This window comes from Podarcis vaucheri (assembly GCF_965113315.1).
Source record: "Podarcis vaucheri genome assembly, chromosome: 13".
Taxonomy (NCBI): Eukaryota; Metazoa; Chordata; class Lepidosauria; order Squamata; family Lacertidae; genus Podarcis; species Podarcis vaucheri.
In genome coordinates, this window is record NC_138751.1 from 46,835,684 (window position 1) to 46,848,742 (window position 13,059).

Here is a 13,059-nt window from a genome sequence, read left to right on the forward strand (position 1 = left end):
GTTTGGACAACAAACAGCACACATGCAGCAGCAGCAGGGGTAATGGAAAAGTTAGCCCAAACCCAAGGAAAAATAAGCGAAATCAAACGTGTTCTGCTGGAAAACCGATAGGGATTAGAATAAAAAGCACAGAAATAAATCACATTAAGAGCCCTTCAACTGAACAGAGATGAACTGAAGAAGGACCCTAAGCTTTTTAAAAAGTTTGCAAGCTAAGAACAAAACTAATTTAATCCGGTGGGGAGAAAGAGAGAGAAAGAAAAGCAGCAGAATAAAAATAAATAGATTGCTTTTGCTTTTCTTTTTTTAAAAAGATGCAGTAGCTGCTTTATTTTAAATGGCAAAATGTTGAAATTTTGGGCACCCAAGCCAACAGAGCAACTTGGGACTTTAAAGGAGTCCCTTATTTGACTGGAGATGCCTTGTTAACAGCATGATCTGACCTGGATAACCAGAAACCTCACCTGAATCATGCCTCTTGTAATTTGGGCCGCACAGAGAACCTACACAAATCTCTAACACACACACACACAGTACTTTTATTGTGGAATTAATAATGTGAAAGCCATTGTAAAAGCATCTGTCTCATTTTACAAGTGGGAAACACTGAAACTGAGAGGACAAGCCCAAGACTGAGTGAATCTATAGCAAAAAGATTTTTACTAACAACCGACTACCATATCAATGGCTGTTCACAGACACCACTTCCTTCATCCCTACTTTCCCATTTTACTGCTAGTCAAGGCTGCTAGTCAATCAGTGCATCCATTATTTACTTAAATCATTTTCCTTATCTTCAATTGAAAACGCTCCTAGAATGGTTCTACTGATGAATAAAAAATAAGACAGCCCCAGCCTTCGGACTTATAGTTTAAAAGACAAAACACAAAAGGGAAAAGGGATGGGGAGGGAGGAGGAAGAAAGCAGACACCAGTTCTTAAAGTTACAGGGTAATCATTATTCATTCACACAGCTTCCTTACAGGCAGGTGGTTCAGAGCAGATAGACATAGCACAGAAGCAATAGTCAATGCAACAGACAAATCATTTTGACCCATCAAAAAAAAAAAAAAACCCCACAGAAACATATACTGAATAACTTCATGAATAGTAGAGCGGGCACATGACATTTTCACTGCAGTGGAACAGCACAGAAAATCACACACTGCATTCTCAAATGTAAAATAATGCATAACTGTCATCTGGTACAGTGGTAACTCTGGTTGCAAACAGGATCCGTTCCGGAGGCCCGTTCGCAACATGAAAAGCCCGCAACATGAAGCGGCGTATCTGCGCAGGTGCGTGGTGTGATTTGGTGCTTCTGCACATGCACGAAGCACTATTTAGCGCTTCTGCGCATGCGCGAGCAACAAAACCCGGAAGTAACCCTTTCCGGTACTTCTGGGTCGCTGTGGGACGCAACCTGAAAAAACATATCATGAAGCAAACATAACATGAGGTACGATTGAATTATCATTGGTTGCAGTTTGCAGTTCACTTCTCTGCATGTTATTCAGAATTACGTCCTACTGTATTGAGTGGAAGTTGGGGTATGAGTAAGATTTGGGGTCCAGGAATATTAAGCTACCTCAACCTGTTTCAAGAGTGTTGGGTTGTAATCCTAAACAGATGCTCCAGCAAATAAGCTCCACTTAAATTAGTGGGATTTATGGGCAAACATTACTCTGGGTAGCATAGAATTAACTGGTGCCAGGCATCCGAAGCAGAGCATGGTGCTCAATCATGCTTGAACCATTCCAGTTCCTTTCTTTTGCAAATTAAGCAATGTGATGGAATAATCTGTTATTTTAGCGCTTTCTTTTCTGTTCTCTTTAAACTAAAAATCCGTACATGCTGAATACATTTCATATTTCTGAATAAATTTTTAGGTTCTCAAGAACACTTATGTTCTACCTAGTTCTCCACATACCTATTTGTGTCTTAAAAGGTAAAAGGTAAAGAGACCCCTGACCATTAGGTCCAATTGTGACCGACTCTAGGGTTGCGGCACTCATCTCGCTTTATTGGCTGAGGGAGCCGGCGTTTGTCCACAGACAGCTTCTGGGTCATGTGGCCAGCATGACTAAGCCGCTTCTGGCGAACCAGAGCAGCGCACGCAAACACCATTTACCTTCCCGCCGGAGTGGTACCTATTTAGCTACTTGCACTTTGATGTGCTTTCGAACTGCTAGGTTGGCAGGAGCAGGGGCCGAGCAACGGGAGCTCACCCTGTCGCGGGGATTCGAACCGCCGACCTTCTGATCAGCAAGTCCTAGGCTCTGTGGTTTAACCCACAACGCCACCTGCGTCCCATTTGTGTCTGACTTCCTTTTAATAACTTCTTCCTTTCTCTTTCTCTTTCTCTCTCTTTCTCTTTCTCTCTCTCTCTCACACACACAGAAACAGCTCCTTCCTTTCCCCATTCCCATCTGTGCTTCTCTGAACCCTTTACTAAGATTGCAGGATTTCTTAAGATCCTTTTGCCTCTGTGCCATATCTTATGTTTGACTCCTTTCTACAGACTCAAAGAGTCCAAAGTAGTTTGCAGCTCTTTAAAGTAACTCTGTAAGGTGACTGGCTGCACCATGCTAACAGCAGCATTTGAAGAATCGCACCAGCCGCCAAGGAAAAGGAACAATGCTGCCAGGGAGGTAGCTAATAAAAGACAGCCATCTTAAAAGATGTGTTCACTCTCTGCATCTTTGTGGGAAAGGCATTCCAGGGTTCTTTTTAACCATGTTCTACTCAATGTTAATTTTATTTAGAAATGTAGCTGTTGTAAAAAAAAAAAAATTGTCACAATGTAATGGTGCGCACATCCCTTCTCCCACATTTTGCTGCCTATTTTGGGAAGACTATCATACTAAAATCTCTAGGTAGGACGTGAGATTTCACAAGGGCAACATCTTCTACCAAGCATTTACAGTCAAACCTTGTTCTGCATCCGCCTCCGCTTGCATCTGCTTCAGCAAACGTCCGTAGCAAACCCGGAAGTACCGGAACAGGTTGCTTCTGGGTTCACCGCTCGCACATGCGCAGAAACACTAAGTTGCGCATGCACAGACACAGGGCTTTGATGTGCATCATTTTGGGGTTGCGGCAGGGCCTCCGGAATGGATCCCTGCCGTAACCCGAGGTTCCACTGTAGTAGTCTCTCTGGGATACTGGAACCAAGAGCCCGCCACAGCAAGGCAAATAAGAGGGGTAAGGCTATAGCTTTTGCATCTGAGATGCTTCCCCTTGAGATCTTGTGGGGCTGTCCCAAGTACAGTCATACCTCACATTGCGTCTGCTTCAGGTTACATGTTTTCATGTTGCGTCCCGCGGCAACCCAGAAGTACCAGAACGGGCTACTTCCGGGTTTCGCCGCTCACGCATGCACAGAAGCGCTAAATTGCACCATGCGTGTACTTCAGTTTGCATCAGGTCCATGTTACGGTCTGGCCTCCGGAACGGATCCCATCCATAACACGTGGTTCCACTATAAATTGAAGTATTCAAGCCACCTTGGGCCTTTTGGTTCATTATATCATCCAGGGTCAAATTAATAGGCTTCCAAAGACCTTTTTTTTGAAAATCTCAGAGGACTACTTCAAATATAATACAGAGAAATGTTCCACTGTTGATCAGATAAAATCTTCATGATATGAAAGCGATGGCAAAATGTAAGGTTATAAGTAAAACATAATCTGCTCATTTGGCATTTTCTTCCATTAATTCTCTCTATAAAACATTACAAATTTATTGTGAAAACACAGCAGTATGAAAAGAATCCTGTTTTTTGGGGGGGAGGCAGCATGCAGCAATAATCTTCAAATTACGAAATGAGGGTCAACATTTTCACTACAATAATTGAAATATTACCTCTGCAACAAAGGACTTAACTATTCTGGAGTGCAATGAGAAACTACAGTGTGGGGGAATAAGAAGGAAAATTAAGGCCAGAGACCTTGGCTTTAACTTCAAAATGTTAAGTATGAACGGCAACATGAAGTTCCTCTCCCCCTCTCCTACCTGAGGTTTCTGAGGACTAACCCTATTTCATCACAGGAGAAAATAGCACATACCTCATATGGAATGTTCCACAACAGGGAGTGGAGAGAGGTGGTGGGAAGCAAGAAAAACAAACCTTTTTTATGTCAAAGTAATTCCCTCTGGTGAGTTTTGGCTTCCAGTATTCTCAACAGAAACCTTAAAAAGCCTATTTTCTTCTATTTTTTCCTTTCATCATCTGCAAACACGCGTATGTAAACATGCTGCAAACTTCCCCAGCAAGTCAGATTCTTTGCTCCCTTCTCTCCAATGAACTGCAGTCCTTTTTGAAGAGAAGGGAGGGGTGAGAGGAGAAGGAGGGAGTCAAGTTCCCCTGAAAGATATCCTAACATATGGAACTGCATTGCTGACACATAAACAGCTCTCTCCATGACTCTCCCATATGCTTTGTGACTTTGCCATTTATTTTTATCTTATTCCAAAACGCTTCTTTAAGTAATATTAACCTTCCAGGTCTCAGACGGGATTAGGAATGCATCCTTACACATAGCCTGTGCTAAACTGCGACAATTGGTTTCCAACATTTTTTCACCGGCTAAACTGAAGTCAGCCTTCTCCTAGGGGAAACCGCGGTGTTTGCCATTGCCTCTTTTTCTGACCTTGTTCTCAGAACCAGTTTTAAATGGGAAAACTCTGTGTGACTTATCAAAGTATTGCATATGTCAGTGTCCACATCACAAGAATACAGTCTTCATGTAATACCTGTGCATATAAGAGAACTCAGCAGTCAAAATTTCAGAAAATGGCTAAAAATAGATCCTCCCCAACTCTTCAGATAAAAGTCTTGTCTCCCTGCATTGTGCTCCCTTTGTGCACAGCCTACATGAGGTTGCCAAGCAACTAGTCCAAGTTCAGAAGCAGCCAAGCAGCGAGCTGCAGCTAAATAAAGATTTAATGGAATTCTCACATCTGCAACAGCCTGCAGTCCCTCAAGATACTGAAGAAGTCAACTGATGAACAGAAGAGTCAAGGAACATATCAGGTTAAGTCATGGAGGCCCTTTCTTTCTAACTATGCCATTTTCTGCAGACTACACGGAGATGCAAACATTTCATCAAAATCTGCAGAAAATCAAAACTAGCAAGCTAGGAAAACGTACGTTTTGACATGCAAATCCACAGCCATTTGCACTCTGCTGTGCTAGGGTTCCAAGCAAAACAGGAGGGAATCAAAAGCAGAACCTCAAAGCAGACCCCACCACCAAGCTACATGTTACGTACCTGGATCTGTAAGTCAAAGGGATCTCTTTGCAGATGCACAAACTACATGCTACAGCAACGCAGGGCAGGAACTGTGAAACACTTAAACACTATGAGAACACTGGAACCTTCCCTTTTGAGGATGGTAAATAAGAGCAGAGTCAGCAGCCACCTGTTAAATTTCTTCCATCTAAAGCAGGAGCAAGGAGGACTCCTACAAAGAGGAAGAAGAGCAGGAACACTGAAAGTGCTACTCTATCAGGTGAACAGCCTCTGGTTTCCTCTCCGCAGTTTCCCCACAGTCGCAGAGAAAGATGGCTGAAAATAGCTCACAGTGGGCTGGGGTGGGGAGGGCGATGGTGGTTTAGGCTGCTAGCCTATGGCGTGAGTGCAGTCATAGGAGCTCACAGAATTTAGATTGAGCTGGCATGTCATTATTATTGCAATTAATAATAACATTATCACTCCCAGGGCTTTTTATTTTTCTAGAAAAAGAGGTGGTGGAACTTGCTGAGAACCCGCCCAAAGTTGTTGAGCTTTTCTTAGGGGGGCACCCACCTTCTCTTCTTCGCGCCCCCCCCCACCGCCACTTTTGGCGATGATGCTGCCGACCTCCACCTTGTGCAGCCACAATCGCCGCACCAACACGATTGCCGCGGCAACCTGATTGGCACACCGCACAACCCCAGGTGCTGTGCCGCCCACCGGCGCACAGCCCCAACCTAAAGAGCTGCCAGAATGCACCAAAGAGGGGGCAGAACTCAGTTCTGGTGTGTTCCAGCTGAAAGAAAGCCCTGATCACTCCTTATACAGTGGTACCTTGGGTTACATACGCTTCAGGTTACATACGCTTCAGGTTACAGCCTCCGCTAACCCAGAAATAGTGCTTCGGGTTAAGAACTTGGCTTCAGGATGAGAACAGAAATCGTGTTCCAGTGGCGCAGCAGCAGCAGGAGGCCCCATTAGCTAAAGTGGTGCTTCAGGTTAAGAACAGTTTCAGGTTAAGTACGGACCTCCGGAACGAATTACAGTGGTGCCCCGCAAGACGAATGCCTCACAAGACAGAAAACCCGCTAGACGAAAGGGTTTTCCATTTTTGAGCTGCTTCGCAAGACAAATTTCCCTATGGGCTTGCTTCGCAAGACGAAAACGTCTTGCGAGTGTTCCGATTTGTTTTCGCTCCCCCCCCTTTTCTAAGCCGCTAAGCCGCTAATAGCCTTTTAGCCGCTAAGCCGCTAAGCCTTTAATAGCTGCTAATCCGCTAAACCGCTAATAGCGCTAATCCGCTAAGCTGCTAATAGGGTTGCTTCGCAAGACGAAAAAACCGCTAGACTAAGAGACTCGCGGAATGGATTATTTTCGTCTTGCGAGGCACCACTGTAAGTACTTAACCCGAGGTACCACTGTAATAGTAAATTCGGGAAGTGAGTGCTGACAGAAATGGAACCAAAATGAGGCCACAGAGAAATAAGAAAGAAGTGTTAATATACCTGGGGGGAGCCCCAAATTTTGGCAGTAGTGTTTTTCCTCCAAAGCTTAAGGGGGAGTGAAGGAGATCAATGGTGAATGATCATGCTGAGTAGCCACTGAAAGATCACAGACTGCATAAAAGGGCAGGAGGACTAAAGGGGGAAATGGAGGGGAATGCCCCCTTTGAGCTCTTTACATGTTATAAAATCCTGAAGAATGCTTGGGTGGTTGGCTGGAAGCTTGAATAGGCATATTCATGCTAAAAGGTGAGAATACAGGCCATTATTTTGATGCAAGTTCCACATAATTACAAGTATGTGCTGTGCTTAGGGAGATTTTTAAGGATTGATGTTTTTATTATGTTTTTAGATGTAGATGTTGTAAAGGGACACGGGTGGTGCTGTGGGTTAAACCACAGAGCCTAGGACTTGCGAATCAGAAGGTCAGCGGTTCGAATCCCCGCGACGGGGTGAGCTCCCGTTGCTCGGTCCCTGCTCCTGCCAACCTAGCAGTTCAAAAGCACGTCAAAGTGCAAGTAAATAAATATGTACCGCTCCCGCGGGAAGGGAAACGGCGTTTCCGTGCGGTGCTCTGGTTCACCAGAAGCGGCTTAGTCATGCTGGCCACATGACCTGGAAGCTGTACGCCTTGGCCAATAAAGTGTGATGAGCGCCGCAACCCCAGAGTCAGTCACGACTGGACCTAATGGTCAGGGGTCCCTTTACCTTTACCTAAGCTGCCTAGAGTGGCTGGGGAAACCCAGCCAGATGGGTGGGGTGTTGTTGTTGTTTTATTTTAATGAAAGCAATGTCCTGCCCCAAAGTACAAAATCTTTATCTCTGTGTCTGCGGGAAATGAGCTAAGGGCGCTTTTGACCCCAAACAGTAGTGCCCATAGTGCCTTTCCAAAATAAGGGTGAAGACAAAGAAGAGAAAGGAAAAAACCATTACTGCTGTTATCTGTACAGTGGTGCCTCGCAAGACGAAAAGAATCCGTTCTGTGATTCTCTTCGTCTAGCCGTTTTTTCGTCTTGCGAAGCAAGCCCATTGACGGATTAGCGCTATTAGCGGCTTTTAGCGGCTTATCGGATCAGCTGGTAAGCGGATTAGCGGCTTAGAAAAAGGGGGGGAAGGAAAAAAAACCCGCAGGAACTCGCAAGACATTTTCGTCTTGCGAAGCAAGCCCATAGGAGATTCGTTTTGCGAAGCACCTCCAAAACGGAAAACTCTTTCGTCTAGCGAGTTTTCCGTCTTGCGAGGCATTCGTCTTGCGGGGCACCACTGTAACTGATGCTTATCAAATGGGTTTCCATACAGTTCAGCCCTAGGAGTCGTGCATACCCAGGTCGGCTGCAGAGAGTCTTCTAGACCCCTTCTACATATGAGACACTTCCCCTAGTGGCTTTGACCACTTTCCTATATTGAAGAGTGGAGGAATACCACATCTCCTTCCCAGTTCCTTTCTGAACTCTGGAGGAAATCCATCAGTAGATAAAATAAGAAGCTACAGAGGGTCGCACAGAGTAATATTCACACGAGTTCTTTCAGAACTCTCAGGTGGAGGCCATCTGGACCTTGTGATATATCAGTTTTTATTTTGCCAACAAGGCCTAAAATGTTGTCTCTTGTCACCGCTAGTTGCTTCTGTTCCTTTCTGTGAAAGTTAGTTCAGGCACAGGGATCTACCCTATAGCTTCACTGAAAAGGTAGATTCAAAGAATTCATTCAGCTTCTCTGCAAAATCCTTATCTGCCTTTAGCACACCTTTGATCCCTTGTTTTTCAAAGGTCCAACTGCCTTTCTAGCCGGTTTCCTACTATTAATGTATTTATAATTGTTTTGTAGTTGGTCTTTATCTTTCAAGCAATGGCTCTTTTCTAGCATCTCTTATTGTCTGTTTGCATTTCTTTTGCCAAATTTTGTCCTCCTTTTTGTTGATTTATAAAATATTTACATACTGCTACTTCATTAAAAACAATCAAAGCGGTTTACAATAATACATAAAGTTATACAATAAAAACCATAAAAGTAATTAAAATTAGACATTGAATAACTACTGTTGAAAGATGTTTTCTTCATTGCCTGCATAGGCCTGGTGGAATAGAAACATTTTCAGCAGGCCTTTAAAAGTTATCACATAAAAAAAAATACAGTGGTACCTTGGTTGTTGAACGGCTTGGCTCCCGAACAAATCGGCTCCCGAATGCTGCAAACCTGGAAGTGAGTGTTCCGGTTTGCGAACGTTTTTCGGAAGCTGGACATCCAACGCGGCTTCCGATTTGGTGCAGGAAGCTCCCGCAGCCAATCAGAAGCCATGCCTTGGTTTCTGAATGGTTCCGGGAGTCAAATGGACTCCCGGAACAGATTAAGTTTGACAACCAAGGTACCACTGCACTTTGTACATACGTGCCTGTCTTATTGGGTTTTATTTAGGATAAATGGGTCTTCATGGAATAAAATATAACAGAATAAACAAGACTTCAAATTATAATATCAGTTACTTCAGGCATTTCTTTAGAAAGTTATTCAATTAAAAGGTATCTGAAAAGCTAGTCAGGCTTTTTTTTTTATGTGTTCCAAAGCACAGTGATAGCTTGCTGTTGCATGATAGAATTAATGCTTTGAAAGGGAAACTTCTGGATTGTTTATTGAAAAGACATGAGAACAAACATCTTATAAATCCATTATTGTAAACATTATTCCTGTCTAACAGTAGCAGGAATTCCCTTTATGAAAGCAGTTCCAAGTTTTGTAGTTTTGACCCTTGTAGTATCCAATATAGGTGTTTTTCTTTCTCCTTTTTTTCCTCCCCTACAAAATGGGTAGCAAAACCTTCACTGCACTTTTCTGAACCAGACCCCATTATTTCCTGTTGAAGTTGTAACTGAAGTTGAACTTTTGAAACCACAGAAGGTGCGTCTAAAAGAGCACGAATAAGCTCTATGGCATAACCTTTTAAATTCCAGGCAACACTCCCTTGTCCAAAGTGATTATCGCCCAGAAATCTCTGAAAGGGCGTAACCTGTTGCTGGAAAAGAAATATCTTTGCAATTCAATTGGCTAGCAGTCAAAACCCTGCTTAGATGTAGAGGGGAGAATGAGATTACTCTTACCTACAGTCACCCCTGCTTCCAGTTGACATATCTAGTTCTACAAATGTTTGAGACAGAAAGTATCTGCTTTGTTCAAAATGTATGGTCAGTATCAGTTTTAAAGGAAGCTTTTATAAATTTCTATTTCAATGGTGTTTAACCGTACTACATCTTAATTGTATTTACAGAACAGCAAGTTGTTCATGCTGAGGGTATAAAGTACATAATGCCGATATTCAGCAAATCTTTGGACAGTAAATAAGAAACTGAAATAACAGATTTACCAACAGATCCATTAGTTATATTATTTGGGTGCATAAAGATTTGGAATTAGCAGATGACAGGGAACCGGTCCAACATTTATTGACAGCAGAATGAACAACTATTTGCTCTAATTTAAGGACTCTGACACTGGATGACTGGTTAATTGGAGTATGGCACATAGTATATATGGTCAAATTGACCAATATGCTTATAGAATTGGAGAGCGTCTTACTGGTATAATATGATGCAGGAAAATACAAATCCACACATATCTGGGCAACACTGTAAAATATTTATTAAAGTATTAAAATAACCAGTATAGGTATTCTTACTTGTATCTCCTAGGAGATTATATATTCAATCTATACATTTAATTATTCACTTCTTTATCATTTATTTAGTCAAATTGTAAAGTATTTTGCTTTTAGCTCTCCATTGGGGCCCCCACACAACCAAATGTGATGCCTAATATTTATTTTTCATAACCTTATAAAAACTTCAATTATTGTCCAGGTGATTGGAGAGCTGTAACTCCACTCTGTTGATTGGTCTGCAGCTGATAACCCGCTTGTCCTCCTATTCCATGTTGTCGCCAGTGCTGCCAGCAGCACCAGCTGGCAAGGGGGCAGTGGCGTAGGGCAGAGCTCCTCGGCACTGCCTGCTGATAGGTTGGAACAAAGGACCAATAGCTCAGCAACCTAGCCGAGTGGCAGCCTCAGTGCCCCATAAGCATCAAGCATGGCAGAGAGCGGGACAGGGGATTGGTCAGGTGCAGGTATCTTTCTAAAGCCCGTGCAGAGGTTCCCCCAGCAACTGGCCATCGCCCAAATCCACTCCTCAGTCTGCTCACATAAACATTGGGAGATTTTCTGTGTGACGGGGAGGGCGCACTTTTGGAGCACTCTTGTGTTATAATAGAATGTAATATTCTATGCTGCTATTGTACTACTGTATAGGTATCAAGATAGTACGGTATCATAAAATAAAGATAAAATCGTTAAAACAATGCCTTAAAAGCCAACTGAAACAAAAGTGTCTTCAATTTCTGGTGGAAAAGGCACAGAGAAAGCGTCTCATGGATTTTGACGGGGTTGGAGCTATGACACCACCACATAAAAAGCACAGCCTTTCACAGGCACTCGTGGCTATCTTAAGACAGCACCAAGAGCAAGGCCTCTGAAGTTGACTTTAATTCCCAAGCAAGTCCATATAGGAGGAAATGATCCATAAGACAAATTAGTCCTAAACCGTTTTACAGCCAATGCTTCAACATGCATTTTGAATCGAGCCCAGAAGAGGATAAGATGCTAACAAACTGACATATGACAGACAGTAATAATTTCCTGCCTGTAGGTTTCAGACAAAGGTCTGGCTATCACACTTTGGACTAATGAAGTTGCCAAGCCAACGTCACTAGTCCATCCTTGAGGCAAGTGAAGGACCGATGACTGAAGCCAAATTCAACTTCTCCAGGAAAGAACCACACACAGCCAGTTTATCTACTGGAGTAGATAAAAGGCACCCTAATGGCCACCCTCACCCGAGTATCCAGGAAAAATGACACAGTGAAGAATACTGCAAGACAGACACCTGCTTCATCAGAAATGCCACTCCATCCAAGACAGGTTGAACATTTCGCCTAGATCACCAGTATGATTGAGTACAAGCACATTCATCTTCTTTGGATTCTGTTTCAGCTTGTCAATTCATATGACTTCACCCTGTGCTTTCGCATAGATGGTAAAAATGTATGGAGTAGTGTGTATGGGGGTCCTGGGCTGCCCGGACAACAAGACCCTTCCTGGCCTCGCTGATGTGGTCCAAAGGAAAGCAGAGCAATACCTTTGGCACCAGCTTGGCTGCAGGAATTGCCGGAAGGAGACGTACAGGGCACCATCCAATCATCTTAGAAACTCGACTCTGGATTTGTGTGGGGTTTACTTCTTAGCCTTTCCTTCTCCCAACGATATTCCACAAGGCAGCGGAGGTTTAGGACCAGAGTTTTCCTTCTCCTAGATGGGCTATCTTCCCAGGTTGACAAGCTCCATCTGCCACTCACTTCTCTCTACAGAGCATGCAGAAACTATCTTCTTGTCCATTGGACCCACTATTGGTCTTGTCTGCTCAATCCACCAGAGCCTGTCTTCACATGCAGGGGAAATTCCTAACTCACCAAGGGGTTGAGATCCATTGACTACCCTCACCTGGTTTAGCTGGCCAGCTGAAGTCGTTTCCTATAGTGTGGTTGCTGTCACATGCTGACAGCTTCTAGGAGCCACAGGTGAGAGCAAAGTGCAAAGTGGGGACCAAAGGCGGACAAGCTACCCCAGAAGGAGCACAACATGTCCCCCACCTCTGGCTGGGAAATAGGCAAATAAAACTGTTTTGTCTTTGCTTTCAGTACCAGTGTTTCACATCTGTAGCAGCCTGACCCAGAAACACGCAAGGAGCTCCTGTAGCAACCTCCAACACCCAAGGCCACAGAGGGAATGAGCAACACAATGTATCTTAAAAAACAATTTTAAAAATGAATGCTGTAACTTTTCCAAACATTCTCCATTACATGAGCCAGCAGAGATATAATGCTGGCTGTAAAGTAATTTCAGTTCTGGAAAGCCTTAATTTAACACCTAAGAACTCAAGCATCAAGTACTGTAAGCAACTGCTGCCAAAATTTAAAACTGCCAGATTTGATAAGCACATAAAACCTGTAAGCTATTTATCAAGGTCTAAATGGTGTCTCTCTTCGAACGAAGTAAGCGCTTTGCATGCATGCTTACCAGGGCAGTAGGCATCAAGGTCCAGTTTTGGTGCAGAAGTGAGAGTTGGTGAGCCAAGCTCAGATTCTGGAATTCGAGGGCTCTCAACAAATTTTGCCTTCCTTAGAGGAGCTTAAGAAGAAGGGGAACACAAAGGAAGGTCATGAGAAAGTGAACAGTAAATAACACATGGAAGCATTTAGCTAAACAAACTATGTCAGGCC

At 43.5% G+C, this 13,059-nt stretch overlaps 1 protein-coding gene across 1 annotated transcript in view; it reads right to left on the reverse strand.

The window, feature by feature from the left end:
- Positions 1-13,059, reverse strand: part of TANC2 (tetratricopeptide repeat, ankyrin repeat and coiled-coil containing 2) — a 190,794-nt gene that overhangs the window by 76,592 nt on the left and 101,143 nt on the right. The window contains exon 6 of the mRNA XM_082194652.1: positions 12,857-12,967. Coding sequence (XP_082050778.1) covers positions 12,857-12,967 — 111 coding nt within the window. The remainder of the gene's footprint in view (positions 1-12,856; positions 12,968-13,059) is intronic.